This window comes from Pituophis catenifer, unplaced genomic scaffold (assembly GCF_029215685.1).
Source record: "Pituophis catenifer annectens isolate HBS135680 unplaced genomic scaffold, rPitCat1.0.hap2 SCAF_2, whole genome shotgun sequence".
In the NCBI taxonomy this organism is placed as follows: domain Eukaryota; kingdom Metazoa; phylum Chordata; class Lepidosauria; order Squamata; family Colubridae; genus Pituophis; species Pituophis catenifer.
Genome location: NW_027256882.1, coordinates 54747761 through 54772742, shown reverse-complemented (window position 1 = coordinate 54772742; position 24982 = coordinate 54747761). Strand labels below are relative to the sequence as shown.

The 24982-nt window shown below is 36.6% G+C and overlaps 1 protein-coding gene across 3 annotated transcripts; it reads left to right on the top strand.

Annotated features, from left to right (window-relative positions):
- The first annotated feature begins 3454 nt into the window (after positions 1–3454).
- Positions 3455–24401, top strand: UBA3 (ubiquitin like modifier activating enzyme 3). Of its 3 annotated transcripts, none has more exons than XM_070933548.1 (18): positions 3455–3526; positions 3746–3814; positions 8788–8931; positions 10150–10230; positions 12015–12097; positions 12661–12741; positions 14917–14960; positions 15088–15152; positions 16599–16754; positions 16842–16944; positions 17560–17673; positions 17987–18040; positions 19268–19304; positions 19392–19473; positions 21104–21204; positions 21335–21398; positions 21993–22047; positions 23683–24401. In XM_070933548.1, the coding sequence occupies exons 1-18, from the start codon at positions 3455–3457 to the stop codon at positions 23769–23771; spliced, it is 1494 nt and encodes a 497-aa protein (XP_070789649.1). In that variant the 3' UTR covers positions 23772–24401. The 3 variants fall into 3 exon arrangements, with proteins under 3 accessions (XP_070789649.1, XP_070789650.1, XP_070789651.1); XM_070933549.1 differs by having other exon boundaries at positions 3482–3526; positions 8811–8931; XM_070933550.1 differs by lacking the exon at positions 3746–3814 and having other exon boundaries at positions 3482–3526; positions 8811–8931.
- The last annotated feature ends 581 nt before the right edge of the window (positions 24402–24982 follow it).

The window sequence follows — 24982 nt, the reverse complement described above, 5'->3', positions numbered from 1 at the left end:
GGCCATTTCACAAGGGTCGCCAAAGCCCTCTCTCGCCCCCCCCCACACCTTCACTCACCCTCACTCTCTGCTCTGTTGGATCGCCGGCCGTTCGCTTACCCCGCCCACTCCCAATCTATTGCTGCCTCCTGAGTCCCAGCTGATGGCTAGAGGAAAAAAAACTGTTTTAAATTCTTGCCGCGGGGCTTCAAAGGGCCGCCCTATAGCCAGTGGTGGGATTCTGCCAGGTTTAGGGGGTTCGGCCAAACCGTTTGTTAAATTGCTGGCTTGCCCTGCCCCTCCGCACCGCTATTTATTGCCAATAAATAATGGTGGGCAAGGGGCGGGTGAGCCAGCAATTTAACAAATGGTTCATGTTTTTTTGTAATTTTATTGGCCCGCGGAGCTTCAGCATAGGCTAATTAGCCCTTGATTAGATCGTCTCCCGACCCTCAGCTGATTTGGTCTCAGCTGTTTTGCTCAGGGCTCTGCTGCTTGCTGGAGCAGATTTTTTTCCCCTAGCTATGCTGAAAAACGAAACTGAAAGTAAAGCAGGCTGTTGGCTTTGCTGTTGCTGCAACATTGGAAAATTAGGCAGGCAGATTTCTTTTCTTTTTCCTCACCAAAAAAGGTAGGTGCAAACAATGGGAAATTTAGGGAAAAAAAGGAGAGTTCAAGATTTTAAAACACAAAAGAAAAAAAGCTCTATTTAACTAAGGAATTGTAATAATTGAGATACTATTAATTGTATATTGTGTTGAAAGCAGAAATGGTTAAGTTGTGGTTTGGAGGAATATATGGGGGAAATTATTTGGTTTATTATTGGTAAATTTAATTGATTTTTAAGAAATTGGATTGCATGGAAATAATTGGAATATTCATGTTCATATTGATTAATATACAAAAAAGGTAGTTATATAACTAATTGATTTATATTAAAATGTTGAATTTATATTAAACAACTGTAATATTACATAATTAACCAATGTGAGGATGGATATAAAAATAGATGACAATGGGAAGGGGTATAATATAGAATAGAAGGGAAAAATTGAATTTGATTAAGATTAGAGATGAGGATGAAGAGTAATATTGGTTTTTTACAAAAATAGATGAATAAATATGGCAAAAAGGAAATATAGAAATTGTAAATTTAATTGAAATGACTAAACACTGTTTAAATTTGTGAACCGGCCAAATACTCTGTTCAAAGAAAATACATTGTATGTTTGTATGTGTGTTTCTAATTATTCTTTTTATTTATTCATATTTGTTCTCTTTTATTCTTTAAAGTTTAACAATTCATTCTTTATCTTAATATCTTTATATTTGTTTGGGGTTGGCTTTCTTCCCTTTCATCTTTTTTATTGTACAGCAATCTTTCTCCTCAAACCTACCACCTCTCTCTTTTCTTTCCTTCTTACTTTCTCTTCCCCTCCTCTTCTTCTCCTTCCTACTTCCTTTCTCCTTCTCCTCCTCTCTTCCTCCCTCTCTTACCCTCACTCCTACTCTAATTTCCCTTCCCTTCCTTCATCCCTCTCTATTGCTGTATCCTTTTATGCATATGGACTTCTCAGAGGGCTGAAAAAGTTATTTCTGACTGGTCCTCGCACTTTTGACCAGATCTCGAATTTACGACTATCCTCACATTTTACGTTTTTTGCCCTATCTTATCACCATGGTGAAAAGAAGCAGTTGTGAAATGAGTGACATGGTTGTTAAGAATGCTGCACGGGCATAAATGTGAGGATGGTCATAAGTGTGAGGACCAATCAAAAGTGCGAGGACCTGTCAGAAATGACTTTTTTCAGCCCTCTGAGTAGTCCCTATACACATAGCCACGCCCACCCGGTCACATGACCAGCTAGCCACGCCCACCCGGTCACATGATCAGCTAGCCACGCCCACCCAGTCACATGACCTCCAAGCCACGCCCACAAAATAAGCCATGCCCACAGAACCGGTAGTAAAAAAATTTAGAACCCACCCCTGGTTGGGGGTCACCACAACATGAGGAACTGTATTAAAGGGTCGTGGCATTAGGAAGGTTGAGAACCACTGCCCTACACCATTTCTGACAGATGGCAGTCCAGTCTCTTCTTGAAAGTCTCAAGTGATGAAGCTCCCACAACCTCCGAAGGCAACTTCTGTTCCATTGGTTGATGGTTCTCACTGTCAGAAAATTTCTCCTTACTTCCAGGTTGAATCTCTCCTTGTTCAGTTTCCATCCATTATTCTTTGTCTGGCCTTCAGGTGCTTTGGAATATAGCTTGACCCCTTCCTCTCTGTGGCAGCCCCTCAAATATTGGAACTCTGCTATCATGTCTCCCCTGGTCCTTTTCTTCACTAGACTAGCCATGCCCAGTTCCTGTAACCGTTCTTCATGTGTTTTAGTCTCAGACGAAACTTTGATCTAGAAGTCCTATTCAAAGATGCTCATCTTGCACTTCTTGTCTTTAGAAAGAAGACAAAGTCTTTTTTCCCCCAAAAAGGTTTTTTATTTTTTAAACAAAAACAACATAAAAACATCAACTTTCCAAACGCTTACAGACAGTATTTTGATCGGTGAAAATCATTTCGTGCTCTCAAAATTTTCAAACTCTCATTATATGACAGATATTCTTACCTCTATCAGAAAAAAACAAGTGCTTAAACATTTTATCCAAATTTCATTTCATATATAATATTTCATCTCCATGCTTTATTATCTATCCATTGATAAAATAGTTCCAAGAAGACAGTCTTTTGATGCATAATGCCTTGAGAATTTTAATTTAATCTAGAAGGAAAGTGATTAGTTTAGCAAGATTGCAGATTCAATAAATATTGAAGAAATCCACATCAGATCTACCCTTATTACGGCGAGTAAAAAAACTTTAGGCTGCCTACTATTTAATCCTAGATTTTAATCGTTTCAAACTTTGCTTTTGGCGGGACGAGCACTTATTATTCATTCCATCCCTACTGGTTTTGTTGCAGTATTACGTCATTTTTTTTTTCTGGAGACCCCATAGATTTTTCTGGCTGCCTCTGCTAGAGATATCCCTTAGGTGGCGCTCTACCGTCGCCTTGAATTGGTATCTCATCTCTTTAGGAATTTAACAAACTTAACGATTGTCATTCCGGTCTTTAAGAAAGAGACCAATTCAACACGTCCGGTTCCGATTTGCAAGCGAGAAGAACCCAGTCTTAATCGCACAGAAAGACAACCACTAACATTTCTTGATATATTACTTTTTCGATATACTCAGAAGCAAGCCCCGCAGTGCAGCACAATGGATGTAATCGCTTGCTTTGCGAGACCCGCCGCACCTGACAACCGGAGGTGGCGGCAGTAACCTTTCCTCTTCTTATCTCTACATCGAACTCGGGAGAGAGCAACAACAATAACAGCAATAACAGCTCTTTACTCAAAACCCCGCCGGCAAAAATAACTCTATGGCTTCAGCACGTGGCCGGCAAGGCACTTCCTGTCATGGTGCATTGTGGGAAGAGAGGGGAAAAAAAAAAAAGGTGGGAGGTTTGCTATGGCGGATGGCGAAGAGCCGTAAGTACCAACGCGCCTGCTCGTTTCCTTTCCTTAATCCCTCCCCGCCGTCGCTGCCTGGAACAGGCTCCGGGATGGTGGCGGGGAGCCCCCCCCTTTTTTTCGCCTCTGCCCCCCCCTCCCACATCCCCGCCCGCCTTCCTGGTGGTGGCGGGGGAGCGAGTCTATGAGCCTGACCCGGTCGGTGACTGACCCTTCTTTTATTCTCTCTCGTTATAGGGAGAAGAAAAGAAGGAGGCTAGAGGAGCGGCGGCGGCGGCTAGCGGGAGAGAGGCAGAGAGAGATGGGGTCAGTGCGGGGGAGGGCAAGAGGGGAGCGCTTGAAGAGCAAGGAAGAGGCGAGGAGGGTGGTGGGTGGGTGGGGAGCCGGGGTCGCGGGAGGCGGGGATTGTTCGGAAGGGATGCAGGAGCCCGGCTTGCCTTACCATCACCACCACCACCATCACCACCGCCCGGGCTTCTTTCGCAGAGCACGTGGGACTAGCGCCTACTGCCCTGAAAAGGCCCGGGCAGCAGCAAAAGCAATGCTGTTCATGGCAGGAGGATTGGGGGCCGGGGGTAGGGGGTTGGTGGTGGAGGATCCTAAACCTGTAGTAATACTTTTACATACATACATACATACATACATACATACATACATACATGTATGTTTCCTTTCCTTTTTGTAGGCTTTATGTGTATTTCTCTTTAGCCAGGTTTTTCCTACGTAAACCAAGATTTTTATGCAGCCCTAGTTCAGTGAAATCACAATCCACTAGTCTCCTTAGTCTCCCAATGGGCAGCAGAGTGTTTGCTGGTTGCCAGAAAAAAAGCCTAGAAACTAGTAGATTGTGATTTCACTGAACTAGGGCTGCATAAAAATCTTGGTTTACATGGGAAGAACCTGGCTAAAGAGAAATACACACACACACACATATATATATGTAAAATAATATATAAAATATATATTTTAGATATATTAAATATATATAATATTTATATATATTATAATTCCCAGGACCTCATATATATATATATATATATAAAATATATTCTAAGAACGCCCCAAAATTCTCTCCCTTCTCCCTTTCTACCCTGCTTGCCATGAAACGCAAAAGGTAGAATGCAGGATTTGAAATTCATTGGCATCCTTCAGTCTCAAGAGACTATGGTGCTCTGGAAAGAGGTCCTAAAACAGCATCTAATGTGACTAAAAAGGCCAATTCGAGAGTGGCAATCCCTTCTACAGTGAGGGCAGATACATTCTGTCCCCTGCCCAGCCCCCAGATTTCGCTGGTTCTGGGACTGCCTCTTTGCCTCAGCCTGCCGAACAAGTGTCTCTTCAAATTGGAGAAGGCCATGCTGTGTCTTTAGCCTCCAAGCTGAACGATCGGAGGTCAAGGTTTCCCAGTTGTTAATGTCCATTCCCAGGGCCTTTAGGTTCCTCTTGCAGATATCCTTATACCACAGCTGTGGCCTCCCTCTGAGGCGCTTTCCCTGCACTAATTCTCCATACAGGAGATCTTTCGGAATATGTGTGTGTGTGTGTGTATATATAAGGGGCGTGCATAAGCGCACCAGCGTGCCTACCGTCCCTGTCCTAATGTTCCCTTTTATTAGTATCCATTTCATGTATTCAAATCATGTTTATACTTATGTTATCTAATACTTGTGCTTGACAAAATAAATACATTTTAATATATATATATATATGGTATATGTGTGCGTGTGTATGTATGTAAATACACACACACACACACATACTTAGAACTTAGAAACGATACCTGATGTATTTCTGCCTATTCGCATAAGGAGTAGAAAATTTGGGTTATTGCTGCATTAGGCTTTGTATAGTATATTGAGCAACTGGCAACAAGTGCAATTGTTTCAATGCAGGACTAATGTCATGTCCAAGACACATTACTGTCAAATTGAAGAGATTAAACATTGTAATAAGATTGTGGCAAGGGTTGAATTACGGTAAACTATATTTAACATGAAAAGAACTGGTCACAAGTATCTGTTAATCACAGATGTGGATTCCCTTGGTTCTTCCTCAGGAGATTACAGTTCTGTGAGAAAGTGTTTACCCCTTTTGGATTTTCTGAAATGTTTTATTTCTTAGTCAGTGACTGTTACCAAAAATGTCATCTACAAGTGCACCTTATTTAGTGACTACCCTGGACAGTGACTGTTTGCAGTTACAAGAGTGATGAAATAGTAACTTTGCTACCAATGCCTGCATTTATGACCTTTGTAGTGTCTTTCGATGACTTTTCACCATTAGGCAGTATATGTTGTCCTGTGCCTGTCCTATTCTTTGCTCTCCCCTAGAAAGGTTTTCTAAACAAGCAATCTGCCTGAGTTACTTTTCTTGCAGCACTTCTCTAAAAAGTGCTAACTGCAAGCTAACAAGCTCAGCTCTGATCTTAACTGATTAGAACCCTCCTCTCTGCTGACTGACACTGACAAGATCCTAATCAGTTTCATACTAAAGGTCTTTATTTGCCTCCCAGGTGGCTGGAGGGGGGGGGGGGCTGGCAGCTGCACCTCTACTAGGTAAACAACTGGAACTAGCACATTCCTTTTGATGTGCATACCCCATTATGTACCTGCTTACTGTGTTGTAATCTCTTCCCCCCTCCCCCATGTAAATACTAATGTTAATTCCCTTTTTTACTGATTATCACTGCAGGATAATCAGGATGATGATTTAAAAGGGGGGGGGGAGTGGGCATTCAATTCAATTCAAATCTTTATTTGAAAATAAAGATTTTCCTTTTATGTGGGTAAAAAGAAACCACAGTTATGATCAGGTGATTTCCTATTTAGTGACCATTTTGCGTAATGACAACTCTGCCTGTCCCAATTGTGACTGCTAAATGAGGGCTATTTGTACTAATGTTATGGACTGTAGCAGGACCTGAAATGATAATCCTCATAAAACCATTTATGGTTTAAAACCATGGAACCATTTGATTTCCATTCTTAAATTGTACAGCAGATTATTGAATCTAAGGGGTTGTTACTTTTTTATACCAGCACACATCCATATTGGATAATATTAAGAAATAAACGAAGCAAGCATCTAATTTTACTTTGATTTGTTTATTAAGAAATATGAAACTCTGTTAACATTAAATATCAAAAATGTGGAAAATCCAAAAGCAGGAAAAATAGTTTTTCACAGAACTCTTATCTCTTGATTATCCAAGTTCAGATTGGGAAGAAGTCTATTGGGATGGAAGCCTTTCTCCTCTGATAGCTTTCTATATGCAGGGGAGATTCGGGAATATGTGAATTCAACTCCAATCTAAACTGGGTATCGTCCTTCCTACTTTATTAAGAACTATGATTGAATGAGAATTCAGTTCACACACTTTAACCATGTTTTTGTAAAGGATACTTGTGTATCAACATTTTACAAGCATAAAAAAAAAAATCCAAAATCAGGATCTTAAATTTTGCCAAAAAAGTTATCTGCTTTTAAGTAAATGCTAAAATAAGTGATACTCCTGCAGAGATTAAAAAGGGAAGGGTGTCTCTTCATGATGTTTCATGTTTGCCAGCACATAATGTAGAAAGAAAATAATTAGCATTATGAGTAGTTAACTAATTACAGATGAAGAAAAACTGGCCAAAGATAACTCTTGGTATGGTTACTCCCTAAACTTGTGAAGTGATTTTTTTTTATTAGCATAATTTTCATACCATCCCAGTCTTATGACTGTGGGCAGTGCATATGGCATAACAGCAGCCTTGAAATAAAGTCTGTCACACAAAAAATAAACATACTATTTTGGCTTTTAAAACTAAAAGATACATTTTTGTGGGAAAGGTATATTTGGGTTACATTTCTTGGAAATGGATGATTTTTCAAACACAAAATCATAAAAAAATCATTTAAAATAAAATACAAAATAACATTTGAAAAATCATTTAAAATATTTATTGGCTGTAAAATGTAGTATTTCTTAATTTTATAAAATGTGCCCAGTGTTTTGCATTGCAAACATTTTGAGCTTCATGCAGGTTGCTCTGGCCATGTCAGAAGTATTGTGCATGGCAATGAGGACATTACAGAAAATACTTTTTTCTGTGCAAATAAAATTCAACATATTTTTAATATTCATAGTCTGCACAAGTCTTTTGACTGTATTATTTATTGGATGTGGAAAAAACTGATAGGTTTGTACAGCACATTTAAATTAAAAGCTTTCAAACATGGGATAAAATTATTTTCACTGGAATATTGGAAACACTATTGGACAATTAATTCACTATTCACAACAGCAAAACATGATTTCAAAGCTATCAAACTTAAGTGAAGGAGAAAAATTTCCAACCCATATCTCTGATTTGAGACTTAAAGCAAACTTAATTTTGTAAGGCTTGGATGGAACCATTTTGAGCTTGGAATGTTCCAGAATAATCAGAATAACTCATAATAGAATCTATAGTTTTATGATTGATAGTAAGTTGGAAATAGATTTTTATGAACTGAAAACATGTTAAATTTGGAATGTTTCCATACCTTCTGCCATCCTACATTAAGAACATTAGTTCTCAGCAACTACACTTTCATGTTAATTTTTAACATTATCAAAGACTACTATTTATTTGTTTGAGTTATACCTCACCTTTTAATAGATCAAGATGAAAACTTTCACAAATTACCTTGCAGTGAAGCATAATTAAAAAGTAAACATATAATAGCAATATAATTGAAAATTTTTTAGAGTACATGTCTAAATTTTGATTTATTTAAATTAGGTATTTTAAAAGTATTTGGATTATTTATCAGATTTGAAAATGAATTATTCAAACAATCAATCTTCTTTTGGATTGGATGGCCTATATGCATCTATGTCAAATGCCCCAAGCTTAATTGATTTTTTTTGTAAACAGAATCTGAGTAAGTAGATTTTTGCTTTTTTGTTCTTTTTCAGTTCAAGTAGTATTTTCATCTTTATTCTAGAAAGCTAACCAGAACATTTAGTTTTTAAGAGTACATAACTTAATACTTAATTTAATTTTAACAGGATTTTTTTTTAGTAAATCTACAATAAACAGGTATATGTTAATTGGCCATAATCAACACAGTCAATTTTTCTATAGCTATATACTTTATTTCCTTAATATTATCCAATGAAACTGATAATACCTAGCTCATTATGACTTGTACAGCGATAAACATATTTCAGCAGGTCAAAGGGAAAGACTAAGCTTGGGGGGATCATGTTTTTTGTCTATTTGTGCGTGTTTTCATACCTTTTTTTGCAGCTGAGTTTCTATGTTCTGTGCAGAATGGCTGTTGATGGTGGGTGTGGGGACAATGGAGACTGGGAAGGTCGCTGGAACCATGTCAAGAAGTTCCTCGAGCGATCTGGACCATTCATACACCCTGATTTCGAGCCAGGCACTCAAGTGAGAAACGGTTCTTTTAAATACAAGTATTGTATTGCAAACTATTGTGAATGCTTCTGTTTGTTACTCAGTAATGAAAGATGAACAAGTCTGCAAACTTCTAAAAATGAACCAACTACTTTTCTAATAGTTTTCCAAAATGTAATATGTAAAAAAGATCATGTTTAGTATCGAAAATAAGAATAAAATCTTGGGACACTGGGTAGAGAAGAAGAAACTATGAAATTACAGAAGCTGTATTGAAAAGAGTAATATAATATTGAATTGCTTATTTCAGTTTTGTCATATATATTACCAGTTTATAAGTGCAGCTCTTAAAAATCTTGAATTGTTTATACACACGAGATATTTAAGCACACATTTAACTATAGGAAGATGGATAAGTTGAATGGATTTAACATTTGACCTTCTGGTTTAAGGAAAAATAGATTGCTATGGGATTGTGTGTTTCGTTCTCCGAACAACCTCATGGCATGTGTGCACACTTGCTGAATGTTTCTGATCATAGAGATTTTTCTCTGCATCTGATCATTTTGATATTGATTAAAATAAACCTGAGAGTACTCGTTAATGCTGTTCCAAACCCTGATTAATGAATGCACATTCAATTTAAAGAACATAGTCTGAGAAGAATTCATGCTTATGTCAGTGGGATTCACTGCTGAATATATAAAAGCATGTGTGTGCCTGTGAAACAAAATCTTAAAAAGTTATGATATTTATGTAGTTACTTACCAAGCACATCTAAATTATATTAAAGTAACCAAAATATTTTTTACAATCCCCAAGGCATGTCACAACTTTTGAACACCCCAATGTTTGGAAGTTGAAAGTTGAAACATTTGACACGCATATTTGTACGTGCACATACATTAAAAGACGTTGCTTTGCCCACAGAGGGAAGCATATAAAGACAATTATAATGAGAGTGTCATTGTGTACATTACATTAATTAATGTAGAGATATGCAGTCTGATGTTAAATCCATTGAGATTAGTTGTATTGCCATTAGATTCTTTGCGTTCTGCTTAAATATTCATTGCATATAGAAGCATCAGTGCAGGATTTTCTGTAGTAATTCTATACTGCCAGAAGGCAAATTCTGATTTACAGTGTATTGTACAAGTTTTGGCTTTTTAAGGTATTGTTTAATGCAATCATTTTGGTGGAAGTATTATGTTTTACTTTAAATAAATTGCTTGTTTTGGTTCTTTACAGCCCCTTGATTTTCTCTTAAATACATGTAAAGTTCTAGTAATTGGAGCTGGAGGATTAGGATGTGAACTCCTGAAAAATCTGGTAATTTTTTTTTTTAATCTTTTTACATTTTACCCTACACACTTTATTTACTATCATAGTTCATTTTGCCTGGTTTTCTCTTGACTTACGCTGAGTGGATCACGCCATGTGACTTGATATGCATATATAAAAAATATAAGAGTTTTCAGGCAATAAGGTTACTACAAATAGCATGCAGAAATTAAAAAAAATATATACAGAATGAATACATAAAACACATCCATCTGTCAGATTGTTCATATCTATGTAACCCTATAAAAGAAAAATATAAACATGTTTTTTCAGAGATTCTCCCAGTATTTTTAAAATATTGGCAACTTTTACAAAATAGTAACAAACATTAATTTATAAGGAAGCACTAGGTTGCCTTAGCTGCGATGACGGCTAGATGAAAATTTTAAAATCTACCTGTAGACTAATAGGTTAAGTTGGTCATAAAATGAAATGCAGTTTTGCATGGACAAAAGAAGGGCATTTGGTTGTGATTTTTAACTGACAGGGTTCATTTTAGTGAATTCAAGTAAGAGGAAACAACTGAAAAATAGGTTGTCATGAAAGTTACCCAGTTATACATCTCCATCCTGGCTGGACAGGTGATGCTGTTGTCGTGCTGACAGGTGTTGGAAGGTGTCAGTATCTGAGTGGGAAGGAACTTAGTTTGACTCAACCCTGGCAAGATGGATTGGCTTTGGGTCTTTGCTGCCCCCCACCCCCAAAAGGCCTGGTGATTTGTCATCTTTGATTTTGAATGGGATGGCACCCCCTCTAGATTAACAGCTTCTGCTTGATGACCCAAGTGACAAGAATGGTTAGGGGGCCTTTGCACAGATTCATCGTCTATGCTACTTGCTCCCTTTCCTTGATCGGAAGTCCTTGCTCAGTCACTCATGTCTGAATTACTACAGAGTACTCTCTGTGGGGGAGTCCTTGAAAACCACCAAGAGGTTACTAGTTGTCACTTAATGATGATAATTGGAATCAGAATTTCCATCCCCAAGTGATGTGGACATAATGGGCAACATCACATAACCGTATTGCTTAGCAATGGCAATCCCAACCATTCCCATTCCCATCACAAGCAGGGTCAGTGGGGAAGCTAGCAGGAAGTTGCAAGTCCTGGGTGTCTCACAAAGAGGCTGATAAGTAGAGAAGTGGCTGTTGTGGTGCAAGCATGGCTCAGTGGACAGGAGGTGACTTCTCTCAAGTGTGGGTAGATGAGCTGGAGGCCGCTATGGTGCTGTGCTATAGAGTGCAGGCTGAGGGGTGTGAGCTGGTTGCCAAGTATCCAAATCGCTATCACATGTCTGCAGGATTGCTGAGATGGCTGTAACTTCAAATTGTTGCTGAATGAGTGGTCATTAACCAAGGACTACCTATGCAGGTCCAGAACACAGCAGCATATAATGTTGAGCAGCCTAGGTTCACCTATATTACACTGCTGTTGCATGAGCTGCTGTAGCTCCCAGTTTCATTAAAGGTGCTGGGTTATCACCTTTGAAGCCCACATGGCACGGGACCATGGTTTTCTGCCACACTCTCTCTCCTTGATGTTGTGTTCCCATCCCACAAGCAGAAATATGTTGCATAGATTTTTATCAAATTTTAGCTGGGCAGACTTTGTAGGCTGTCTGGCCTCAAATAAGAGCTGGGGACTATGACTTGTTCAGTACCTTTATTATTAACTACAATACTGCCAAATATTGATAGTTTTCAAAAGCAGCAAGTTCATAACGATGAAAACAATATGTATTATTTTTATAACCTTCTTTTCTCTGTCTTCACAGGCACTATCTGGTTTTAGACAGATTCATGTAATTGATATGGACACTATTGATGTATCTAACTTGAACAGGCAGTTCTTGTTTCGGTAAGCTTTAAACTTAACGCTTCTCTTTGGACATGAACTATATACTCAGACAATCTGTTAATTTTTGTACGAAATGCAGAATTCAGTGAATTACACCATTTTGTACAAAGATCATTACCATTCCAACCTGAATCTGTTGGACTTTTTAGATCATCTAGAGGAAAAGTATGCCTAGTGTCTCCACCATTAGCAAATAAATGCTGCTGAAGGAAGATGGCTCTGCTTTTCAGGGGCAGCATCAACCCTCCAGACAGCTTCCTTGTAGAGATCAGATTGACAACATCCCTGAGGACATTTAGACAGATGTTGAAGATGGAAGTGTTAACCTATTTGGAGCCATCTTTAATTATATTGTTTACGTTGGACTTATTTCACAATTAGAAGTTTTATTTTACCCCTGTACTTTTACTGTGAATGTTTTAAATTTCTACTGAGAATTGAAATGAAGCCGAATGCAAATTTAATTTGCCTACTTCGAAGAGCAGATATCATCATTGTTGATACAGAATACATTGTATGAGTGTGAGAAATTTAATGCTCTAACATGTACTGATGCTTTGCAGACCTAAAGATGTTGGGCGTCCTAAGGCAGAAGTCGCTGCTGAATTTCTCAATAGCCGCATTCCCAATTGTGCCGTTGTACCGTATCCTTCCTTGAAGAAATACTGCATGATGCTTGGTTTCTTTAATGTGTGTGTGTGTGTGTGTGTGTGTGTGTGTGTGTGTGTGTATATATATATATATATATATATATATATATATATATATATTTATTAAAAAGCACAGAATACTTCCAGAGATGGATAGCTGCAGCCCCATCTTTTTTTTTATTGTTAGAGTCATTCTGTGACATTCAAAGGCAGTGGTTTTTTAAACCTACGAGGAATACTCGTTCTATTTATTTGTAATAGTATAATACAGGTAATCCTCCACTTAAAACACAATTGACCTCCAACATTTCTGTTAAGTGAGACATTCTAGATTACTTATTAACTTGATTTTGACGTAAACGTTAGAAACCAGAGACGTTGAGCAATGTCCATTGTTTTACTTTTAAAACAACAACAACAATAATAATAATAACAATAATAATAATAATAATAATAATAATAATAAAGTGAGACATTCTGTTAAGTGAATTTTGCTCCATTTTATGACTTTCCTTGCAATGGTTGTTAAGTGAATCACTGAAATTGTTAAATTAGTAACACGGTTGTTAAGTGGCTTCCCCTGGCTTTGGCTTCCCCATTGACTTTGCTTATCAAAAGATCACAGAAGATGATCATGTGATGGCCCGAGGACACTGCAACCTTCATAAATATGAACCAGTTGCCAAGCATCCGAATTTTGATCACATGACCACAGGGATGCTGCAGTGGTCATAAGTGTGAAAAAACGGCCACAAGTCACTTTTTTCAATCCTGTTGTAGCTTCGACCGGTCACTAAATGAACTGTTGTAATTCGAGGACTACCTGTAGGTAATTGCACCTTGGAATCTTAACTAAGCACTTATTCTGAGAGATGTATTTTAACACTGAAACATTACATTTATTAGAATAATGCAACATGAAAATGGATTGATTTTTCCAAGGCAGCATTATATATTGCTGATGAAATATACAACATCTGATGTTAATTTTTGCCTGACCAGGCTTGTGTACTCTCATTAACATTTTTTAAGTAGTTCAGAGGCTTTCAGGGGCTGAAAACTATAAGAAAAAAACCACACTGTATAAACCCAGACATATCTATTCCAATAGGGATATTCAAGTTACTCTCCTAGAAAACTACAGGTAGCTTTTGACTTATAATCACCATTTAGAATTTTGGTCGTAAGTTGTTGCAATCAATAAGTGGGTCCACATATGACCTGACTCAATTTTACAACTTTTTTTTTAATGGTTGTTGAGTTACCACAGTCGTTCAGCAAATCTAGACTATACAATGGGTATTTTTGCCATTTTCTGCTGGAAAATGGTAAAAATGTTGCAAATTGTGATCACATGACCATGGGACACTATAACAGGTCATAAATGCAAACCGGTTGCTAAGAGCCCGAAATGCAATTATGTCATGGTGTGTGTTTGTATCAATCATAACTCTGACGACAGGCTGTAAGTAATTTTTAAAAAAGTCCATCATAACTTGAAACAGTCATTAAGCAAGGACTACCTGTATGATACCAGAATTCTTTGGAAATGGCCAGATTGATGTAGTCTAGAAGAAAAATAGAACATTGCAATGTTCTCCAGAACAGTAATGTTTGGACTACTGCTGTATGAGAGCTTGAATAGTCTATTGGGCAAGGCACTGGAGTAGGACTGGAGTAAACCCAAGTTCTAACTCTACCTTATGTATAGAAGCCAACTTTAGGCCAGAAACTCTTTTTCAATCAGAAGACAAAAATGGCAAAACCCTTCCAAAAATGTTGCCTCAAAACTTGCATAGACTTGTCCATTGTAGTTGCCAGGAATCAGTTCTGACTTGAAGGCAAAACAGAGAATATTCCAGAAACTATTTGCCATGGTATTGGATTACATACTTTCAGAAACCCATAGACGAAACATCCACGACTATCTGTTTTTCTCCAGTTGTTGAAAATGGTTAGTTTATTCCATAAAAGCTGCTGAACTTCATCAATTTAATTTTAAACAATGTTTCAAATACTTCAAACTGGGGAATTAATCAACTGGGGAGCCTTTTAAAGCCTTTGGTGTTAGTGTTAAATATTTGTTCTCTTTGTAGACTGTGATATTAATAGCCATTCTACAGTGACCCGATAATTGCTTAAAATATTTCCTTTACTGTGTGCTTTTAGACATTATAAAAAGATTCAGGATCTGGATGAAAGTTTCTATAGACGTAAGTTTTCATGCCCTATTGTGAAAATAGCAATTCCTGTTTTGCCAAGTAAGATGATAAACATACACTATAATTAGTATAGTTAATTATTTGGAACAAAGGAATGATTATATTTGTTTTCTTTTAGAATTTCATATAATTGTATGTGGTTTGGATTCAATTATTGCAAGAAGATGGATAAATGGCATGTTGGTAAGTATTTTTACTAAAATTTGTGGGGGGTTTTAAACAAAATACACTAGAATTCAGTAATTCAAGAAAGTTTCATTTTAAGGAAAAAAAATAAATTTACATCACAGTTCTTTTTGCTGGGAATAGTTACGGATTGTACTGTAATAGAGACAAAATTGGTTTTGAATTTAATAACAGCTGCCAGGTTACTGGTGGCACAGTACTGGAAGAAGGAAGATCCACCCACCATTGAGGAATGGACACTAAAAGTTGTGCATTTGGCTGAGATGGCAAAAATTTCATCATATCTTAAAGACCATTCAAATGAAAGATACATATCAGAATGGAGAAGATGGATTGACTATATACAAAAGAAGTATCCAAATAAGAAGATTCATATAGCTTATGAATGAAATATTTTTAAGTAGTTTATGTTTATAGTTTTTTGAGTTATAAGGAGTTAAAGATCTAGGGAAAATATGAATGCAATAATTTGTTAGCATATTTTAGTTTTACGTTTGTGAATGTCTATACCCTGTGCTTGTTCTGGGAAGTCTAGAAAGAGGGGTGGGGGGGAGGGGGGGAAGGGTGGGGGGAGAAAATGTTTGTATTTCTTATAAAACTTTTCAATAATAATAATAAAAAAGAAAGTTTCAGTTTTAGTTTTGATATAAAATATATGGCAACGTTGTTTTTAGGTACATGGTTATGCACATTGTTTTCATAAATTTCTCTGCTTTTAATCTTGGGTTAATATTCAAACTCCACATAGGTGATTCACAAGATTATGACTTAGAATTACCACAATGAATTTCACATTGATTTTGATAGAACTTCAATAAATTACTTTGCTTTCCATTATTCTGAATGTTTTTCCCATTAATATACTTTTATATATTTTATATATTTAATATAATTGCAGTATACTTTCAATAATATTTTTTTCTAATTAAGAAAACGGATATATCAAAATTTGAAGAATGGCTTTAACACATAATTGCCTGAGTTGTATTTTTCACCAGCAGCAATTTATTATGACAGTTGATAGATTCTAATGAGCTGGCTGTTTTTAGAGGGTTTAAGCTGCTGACAACTCATGCTTTTCATTTGCAGTATGAAAATTAGAATAGCATTCTCTTGCAGTCAAGGATTATATTGCATATATAAACTGTGTCAATATATACTTAATTTGCACCAATAATTTGAGCCACTATAGGGTTGAAATTACTTGAAGAGGACAGTATTCAGTCAATGTACTTACAGAAATGAGACATAATAATTTCCTCTTAGTTTTGAAAGATGGATTGTTATAATTCTGTCGCACTCTGGACCAGAAATGGCCACTGCTGTTAATCCTATAATTATTTCAGATACTACCACTTCTGCTTATCTTGCTGAATTATTGATTTTGTTGCTGAGAGAAAGAAGGAAAGAACCTAATACAATACATTCTATTTTGTTCCCTAGATTTCCCTTTTAAACTATGAAGATGGGGTGATAGATCCAAGTTCTATTATACCTTTGATTGATGGAGGAACAGAAGGTTTTAAAGGAAATGCACGTGTGATTATTCCAGGCATGACAGCTTGTATTGAATGTACACTTGAACTTTATCCACCACAGGTAGCTGAAAAATAATGATCTTTTAAAAATAGTCATCCTTTTAAACCTCTTGCAAAATTCATGTTATTCATTTATTTTTTTTTCCAGGTAAATTTTCCTATGTGTACAATTGCTTCAATGCCTCGTCTACCAGAACACTGTATTGAGTATGTTAGAATATTGCAATGGCCCAAGGAACAACCTTTTGGAGGTAAATCAGTAAACTCTTTTTAAAGCTGAATCAGTGTAAGAAATGAAAGAATAATGTACAGAATGTCTCTCTCCTTGTATGATACAGTTAAGATCATGGAAAGCCTGTTTCATTCTATTGTGATTTTTCTGATTCTTTTGGAAAAAAATCAATACTTGTAAAATTTACTCTAGTTATTGGTAGGCTGTAATGGAGCCTGCTCGTTAAGGTTGTAAGTCTTTATAGTTGTAAAACGGGTCATCCACATGACTGACCTGATTATATGACCTTTTATTTTTTGCAATGGTTAAGTGAATGCCAAGATCATTAAGCAAACCTATTGTTCGCTTTAGAGATTTTTTTGCTGAAAACCAGAAATAAATGACGAGGGAGGGGGATCGGCAGAAATGTAAATGTTGTAATTGTATGAATGCAGGATACTACAAACACTTCTAAACGCAGATTGGTTGCTGAGCGCCTGAAATGTCATGTCATTTCAGGGAGGGCATTTGGGGCCGGTCTGTTATAACTTTGAAAGATTGTACATTGTTCAAAGTATATAGTTTTGATATAAGATAAATTACAAGTCATCACGATGGTATGTTTAAATAAAGTGCTTTATCTATTCTGTTGCAGAAGGTGTTTCCCTAGATGGAGATGACCCAGAACACATACAATGGATTTTTGAAAAATCTATAGAGAGGGCATCACAATTTAATATTAAAGGTCTAACTTATAGGCTTACACAGGGTAAGATTCAGCAAGAACTCTTGGTCAACTTTGTACTTTTGTTCTGATGATTAGCTTTTTATACTCAGTGGTGACTTAGAATGGGTTGCGCTGTGTTTTATTCACATGTTGCGTGAGTACTCTGTTGTGATCCACAGAATGGACAGGGCTGACATTTTAGAACCCATGTTTTCACAGTAAAATATGCGCTTTTCCAAAGTTGAAAAAAGACTGAAAGTGTTAACTCTGGTCAGGTTGGTTGGTTATACAACATGTTTTATTGCTGTTTTCTATAAAAAAAATAACATGCTGTATGGTGCTTCCCCAAATGCAGGAGTTGTAAAGCGGATAATTCCAGCAGTAGCATCAACAAATGCTGTAATTGCAGGTATAGTACTATCAGAAATCAACTACTTGTTTGTGTTTAACAATAATGCTGGGGATTCCAGATAAAAACAGGGTAGTTTCTGATGGTTTTCTTTCTATACAAGACTAGCCTAAATAGATCAGAAAAAAGAATTTTATGGTACACACTTAACAGAATAACTTAAATGTATCCAGAAAAGGAACTTCTTCCTGAGTTGAAAGGGGCTTATTGCCAATAAACTATAGTATTTGTTGTCCTATGCCTGGCTCTTTCTCTCCTCACCGCCTTTGCAGGATGGAAAGCTTGCTTCAACATCTCTTCCTGAGCTGCTTTCTCTGCAGCATAGTCCTTCCCTAAAAAGTGCTAAATGCAAGTTAACAAGCACAGCTCTGTGAATTTAATTGGTGAATTAGAACCCTCCCACTTGTTGCTCCTGCTGCCTGATACTGACAAGACTCTATAATCAGTTTCACACTAAAGGATTTTGTTTGCCTCCTAAGTGGCTGGGGGCTTGCTGTAACTGTTTCCCCCCAAATAAGACATCCCCTGATAATAAGCTCAATCGGGCTTTTGAGCGTATGGCAATAAGGCCAAGCGCTTATTTCAGGCAGGGCCGGATTTTTCTATAGGCTAACTAGGCTTCAGCCTAGGGCCTCAAGATCAAGAGGGGCCTACATTCAAATTGTTAGCAAAATTAAAATTACACTTTCACTATAGGTGAAAGGGCCTCATAAGTGGAATAGCCTAGGGCCTCTTTTCATCTAAATCCGGCCCTGATTTCAGGGTTCAAAAAAATATAAGACAGGGTCTTATTTTTGGGGAAACACGGTAGACAAACAGCATAAACTCATTGTTCTTGCTCTTGCTCTATATTCTCCATCGTGTAATTGCTTACTCACTAGTAATCTCTTCCTCACCAAAGTGCGTAAATAGAAGCATTAGTTTCCTTCTTGCTAATTATTCCAGTGCTGGGGTGAGCATTCCAAAGAGGTGGGGAAGGGCTATAAGATTTGCTTTTTTACTTGGCTTCCTTGTGAGTCAAGTTCCAGAAACTTTCCCTGCCCATGCTTAGTATGTAACTTTATTTAAATAAAATCTGACTTTCTTAAGTATAAGCATATCAAAACTTTCAGGCATGTTTAAACACAACTAAAATTCTTATATTTCTAGGTGGTTATAAATAGTATATTTTACCTATACTTTTCCCTTTTAAATATTTAAATAATTTGGTTATTTTTCTATTTCTAGCTATATGTGCTACTGAAGTCTTTAAAATAGCCACAAGGTAACTTAATTAATATTTTTGTGAACTAGCTGCTTATAAATCCTTAGCAGGCTTCCTGCTTATATACTAATAATCATTTCTTTGCAGTGCATACATGCCTCTGAACAACTATTTGGTGTTCAATGATGTTGATGGTCTTTATACATACATGTTTGAAGCTGAAAAGAAGGTTAGTATTGCTGCATACAGTTTTCTTACCTTTGTTTGGTTTTGATCTTCACTTACTTTATTCTCAAGTGCTATACCCAAAAAGTTTATTTAACTATCCTAATTCAAAATTCTGTATTCATCTGTCTTGTTGGCTGTTGGAAGGAACATATTAGATGGTGGTAAGAACTTATCTGATAAGGTTACTAAAGAAAATATGATGTGTTCCTGACCTAGAGTTGTCGTTGGTATGGTAATGCATATATCACACTGATTCCAACACTGGAGAAAATTAGCATATTTTAATAGATGCTTCAATTGAATTTCTTTCAAAAGCTGCAAGAACTCTAAGCCATTAAAATCACAAAATCAGTATACTTTGTCAAATCTTCATTTTACATCTATACAAGAAGTTGGTTATATAACTTATTTTATGCTCCCCCATTATTAAGCAAAGCAATTAAGATTGGAATAATAAAAGGCTATAAATAGTATCCTTTGATGAGTTTCAGTGAGTAGAAGTAGTTTCCATTAGTAGAAAGAAAGGGGATAATTTCCTTCCTCTTGCAACTGTCTACATGTCCTTCAAATCTTTTCTGATTGATATCCTTGTAATTTTTCTGGACTCTTGACCAAATAGTCTAGTTCTTCATTGTCTGTTGTCCAGCCATAGGTTGGGCATGTGACCGGGCAAACATAGATTTCTTTTAGAACAGGTTAATCCTCTTTAGATTTGAATGCCTATTCTTTGTACATGTATTTAGAATAAAAAAGAAAAAGACCTCTGCCAAATTCCTTTTTGATTCACAGTTAAGGATGCTAAAGTTAACATACATCAGTTCAATAGCAATATTTCAGTTATAGGCTACGGAGCAATAACAAACCTTTATAAGGAGCAAAAATACCCAATAATACCTATTACAGAAATTAGCAGTTCTTATGTACTCTTATACATTGAAGTGTATAGCATTGATTGTGATTCCCCTTTTCTGTTAGAAAAACCTGATACAGCTCTATGCAAGCATAAGCGCAATAGCACAGGAGGAGGCTAAACTATGACTAAAAATAGGTTTGCAAGTACGCAGCTTTTGTAGTTCTGGGTATTTACTTGTGGGAGCTGAAATTCCACTTACTTCCTGAAATGCTAGTATAAGAATTTCATATTCACATATATCAAACATCACTGGTGACAGAGAATTTAGGATTAGTTAAACTGTCATGTGAACCTGAACACAATGTTAGACTTTATATATGAATTTAGAAAGAAAGATTAACAACAAAGACAGCACTGTGTATTGGGTCCAGAAAAAACTAGACTTGATTTTTTTTTCACTTGGAGAATTCCTTGTATGTTTGGACAGGATTTGGGTCAATTTGACAGAGCAATCCTATATCAAAATCAAGGAGTTCTGACAGATACAAGGCTTTGCTTCAATAGAAGAACTAATTGATCAGAGACTTCAATTGTTTGGGGAGTGAGGAGTTAGTACTGGATCATTCAGATTTAAAAATGCTCCTGATCCATTCCTTTCCTTTGGAAACTTTATTTCCCTCACCTCAGGAAAGAGTCCTCACCATAGAATTGTAGCCCTTTGGGTTTCACTTTTTTACTTTTTAAAATGATATCAGATGTTCCATTTGTTGCTTTCTAGGAGAATTGTCTGGCTTGTAGTCAACTTCCTCAAAATATAGAATTTTCTCCATCGGCTAAACTACAGGAAGTCTTGGATTATTTAACAAATAGTGCTTCATTGTAAGTATTGGATACAATTATTTATAGATTTGTAAATAATATTAGAGTCTAAAAATGTAGGTTTGGTAGATCATGGAGATACTTGTTTTAAAATTTTAATTAGTTGTCTTGATTTTTTTTCTTTGCACAGGCAAATGAAATCTCCTGCAATAACTGCTACAATATATGGAAGAAATAAAACACTTTATTTACAGGTAACATATATATAAGGTTTTTCTGCAGCACCAGCTCAGTAGAAACACATCCACTCGATTCTGGGCTTTTTTCTTTTCTAACAGCTAGCAAGCTCTTCCTGCTAGGTGGGAGACCTATATAGATCTATTTCTAGCTCGTTTGCTTTCATCAGTAGGCCACACCCATATCTTATGTATCCTCCCTGTAAAGGTATAGTATCTATTTTCTTACTTCTTCGTAGGGTTTATGTGTGTTTTTCTTCTAGCCAGGTTTTCCCTACGTAACCAAGGTTTTTCTGCACCACCAGCTCAATAGAATCACATCCACTCGATTCTGGGCTTTTTTTTTCTTCTAACAGCTAGCAAGCTCTTCCTGCTAGGTGGGAGACCTATATAGATCTATTTCTAGCTCGTTTGCTTTCATCAGTAGGCCACACCCATATCTTATGTATCCTCCCTGTAAAGGTACAGTATCTATTTTCTTACTTCTTCATGAATCTGTGATTCATTTTAGCACTCAAACATTTGTGCAGATCTAAGTAAAAATCAAAAAATGCATGTTTGGATCTGGGAAAATTATAGAATGCATGTTGTATATTTTCTCTCCTTCTGCAGTCAGTAGCTTCAATTGAAGAACGAACAAGGCCAAACCTTTCAAAGACTTTAAAAGGTAATGTTTAATAGTTAACAATTAAAGCATGTTCGGCCATGCTACTAAATTAAAAAAAAAGTGTGTGCACTCTTGATTCCTGTTTGTACTGAGTTTCCCCAAAAATAAGACCCTGTCTTATATTTTTTTTAACCCAAAATAAGCGCTTGGCCTTATTTTCAGGGAGGTCTTATTATTTTGGGGCGCTTGGAACAAGATGGGGCTCCTCTTGCCGTCTACCTGATTTCTAGTTCTGCGTTTAAATATTTTTGGGGAGGGCTTATTTTTTGGGGGAGGGCTTATTATTTTAGCGCATGCGCTCAAAAGCCCAATTGGGTTTATTATTGGGATGTCTTATTTTTGGGGAAACGGTATTTATCTGGTATGCAGTAGGTGTCAAAAATGCTACTAAAATTTGCTTTAGGCAGATATGGCATTGGTATATAATAAAATACAGTGACATCCTCTTACACATTAAAATAATTTTCTTCAAAGCTTGTAGGTGTTGAAACAACAATATGTTGCAAGTTATATCACACTATTAGAATGTATATACACAAAGCAATTAAAAACTGTCAAGGGGGTTTGATTTAGTTTTCAGTCTTTTTTCTTTTCTGTAGAAGTTCTGTGGGCCACATTCACCTTAGTGAGATTCCCATTATATAACTGCATAGTGGAAAGAAAAGTGAAGTCATGGAGTAAAGACATGAACATCGTCAGCTCAGCACCATTTTTGCTGTGTCATTGCAGCAATGAATAGATTGAAGGAACTATATTGACAATATTTGAGTAAATCATGTATGTTATATAAAATGTAACATCAATGATCAGCAGCTTTACAAATAATAGGAATGTTAAATTCCTATATAATCAACTGCTTTTGAGTTGCTTATGCAGCTCTTAAGTTTTTCTTATTTTCAGTGACGAGCTTACCTACCACTTTTATTAAAAAGGCAAGAGTAGGTCTATTTCAAATCAACAGTTTGTGCCAACTGTAACAAAAATAAAATAATTTTAAAATAAAGCTGATAATTTTATAATGGTATATGTTATACAGGTAGTCCTTGACTTACCACCATTCGTTTACTGACTTTTCAGTGTTACTACAGCACTGTAAAAAAGTGATTTAGGACCAGTTTTCACACTGGTTGCATCATCCCAATGGTCATGTGATTGAAATTGAGTGCTTGGGAAATGGCATGTTATTTATGACAATTGCACTGTCCCAGGGTCATTTGATCACCATTTGTAATCTTCCCAGCTGGCTTCCGACAAGCAAAGACAATGGGGGTAGCCAATTTGCTAAATGACTGCATGATTCATTTAACAGCTGCAGCAATTCACTTAACAACTGTGGCAAAAGGGTCATAAAATGGGGCAAAACTCACTTGACAGTTACCTTACTTGACAATGGAAATTTTGGGTTCAGTTGTGGTTGTAATTGGAGGGTTATGTGTAGACCAATAATAATTTTGAATGAACCTAATTATACATATATTACAGAATAACAGAGTAACAGAATATCTGCTCTATTTCAGTTTTCTCCAGATGTGTTTTTGTTCCATAAAAGTTCCAGATTTATTTCTTTTCTTTCAATTCTGGAAATATCTCTCTATATAGAAATGACTTTTAAATATTATGCTTTTAACATTGCAGAGCTGGGCCTCGTCGATGGTCAGGAGCTTGCAGTTGCGGATGTCACAACACCACAAACTGTACTTTTCAGACTTCATTTTACTACTTGAAATGAATGCAGGTGATATAAACAGACACTGAAGAACATCTCTAAACTACTTCTGTACAGGGGAAAAAAGCTTGAGTTATCCTGACATAATCTCTATTTATATAAGCATTGATGAAAGTTTAAATAAATTGCTCTTATTTTAGAACTGTTCTTGCAAACCAATATTTGGTTGATGTTACTTGTGTAAAAGCTCATAATGTACAGAAAGCTGTTGTATAGTAATTTTATTCAATTTGTAATCTCGTAATGCCAACACTGCTACATGGAACTCCTGAAGGCCAATGGATTCATTCTTAAAGCACCTCTGGATGCACACAAGAGTACAGTGGACACAGATTTTAAGTTGCATTTTAATATGTATACATAATTTAGTTCAGAGAACCAGTTTAATAAAACAGCCTATTTCTCACTTTAGTTAATGCCTTTATTGCATTGTCAGCTATCTGTACTGCCAAATTTAGATTCCCCCCCCCCAAACTGAGTGAAAGATTGTACACAACTACCATTGATGGATAATTAAATTTGTATATTGGCAAATATGAATGACTATTATGCATGGTGTTGCCCACTGATATTCAGGATTGGTGTTTCACTACTAGACTATTTATTAATAAATACTATCTAAAATTAACCTATTTTGTTAATTTATGTGGGTACGACGAGGTTGAGAACTGCAGAATGAATGTAAATTTTAATAATTATTTTAAAGCAAAAGCCATCTCTAAACAGATGCCAGTCAAGAAGCAACTAGTTGTGGATAATTACACTGAGCTAGATCTAATACCCACTAAATCCCACTGACAATGTATGATATATTGTAGTTTTTTCTTCCTGTCTTCTACAAAAGAGCTCAACTGAAGTTCTTTGCAAAAAGAAGCCTTTGCATGTTCCAAACGGGGCTCCTCCGAACCTCGCTGGGCTGTTGGCAGTTAATAAAATAACGTTTATTTAAAAATAAATTATATCGATTTAAATAGAAAGAGGAGAACCCCGGTATAACCACAAAAAGTCGAAAAGTATACCTGTGCGGAAATGGGGGGAAAAAAATTCTCCCCAGTGACGTCACGAAAGCGAGGTGGGGAGTAGGAGGGGAAACTTCCCTCGATGAAATCCCTACGCCGGGGTGACCGGCGCTTTGCGTGACCATGGCAACGAGAATTGGCGTCACGTGGGCGGTGTTTGCTACGCGAGGGCGCGCCGGCTTGTTTTCCT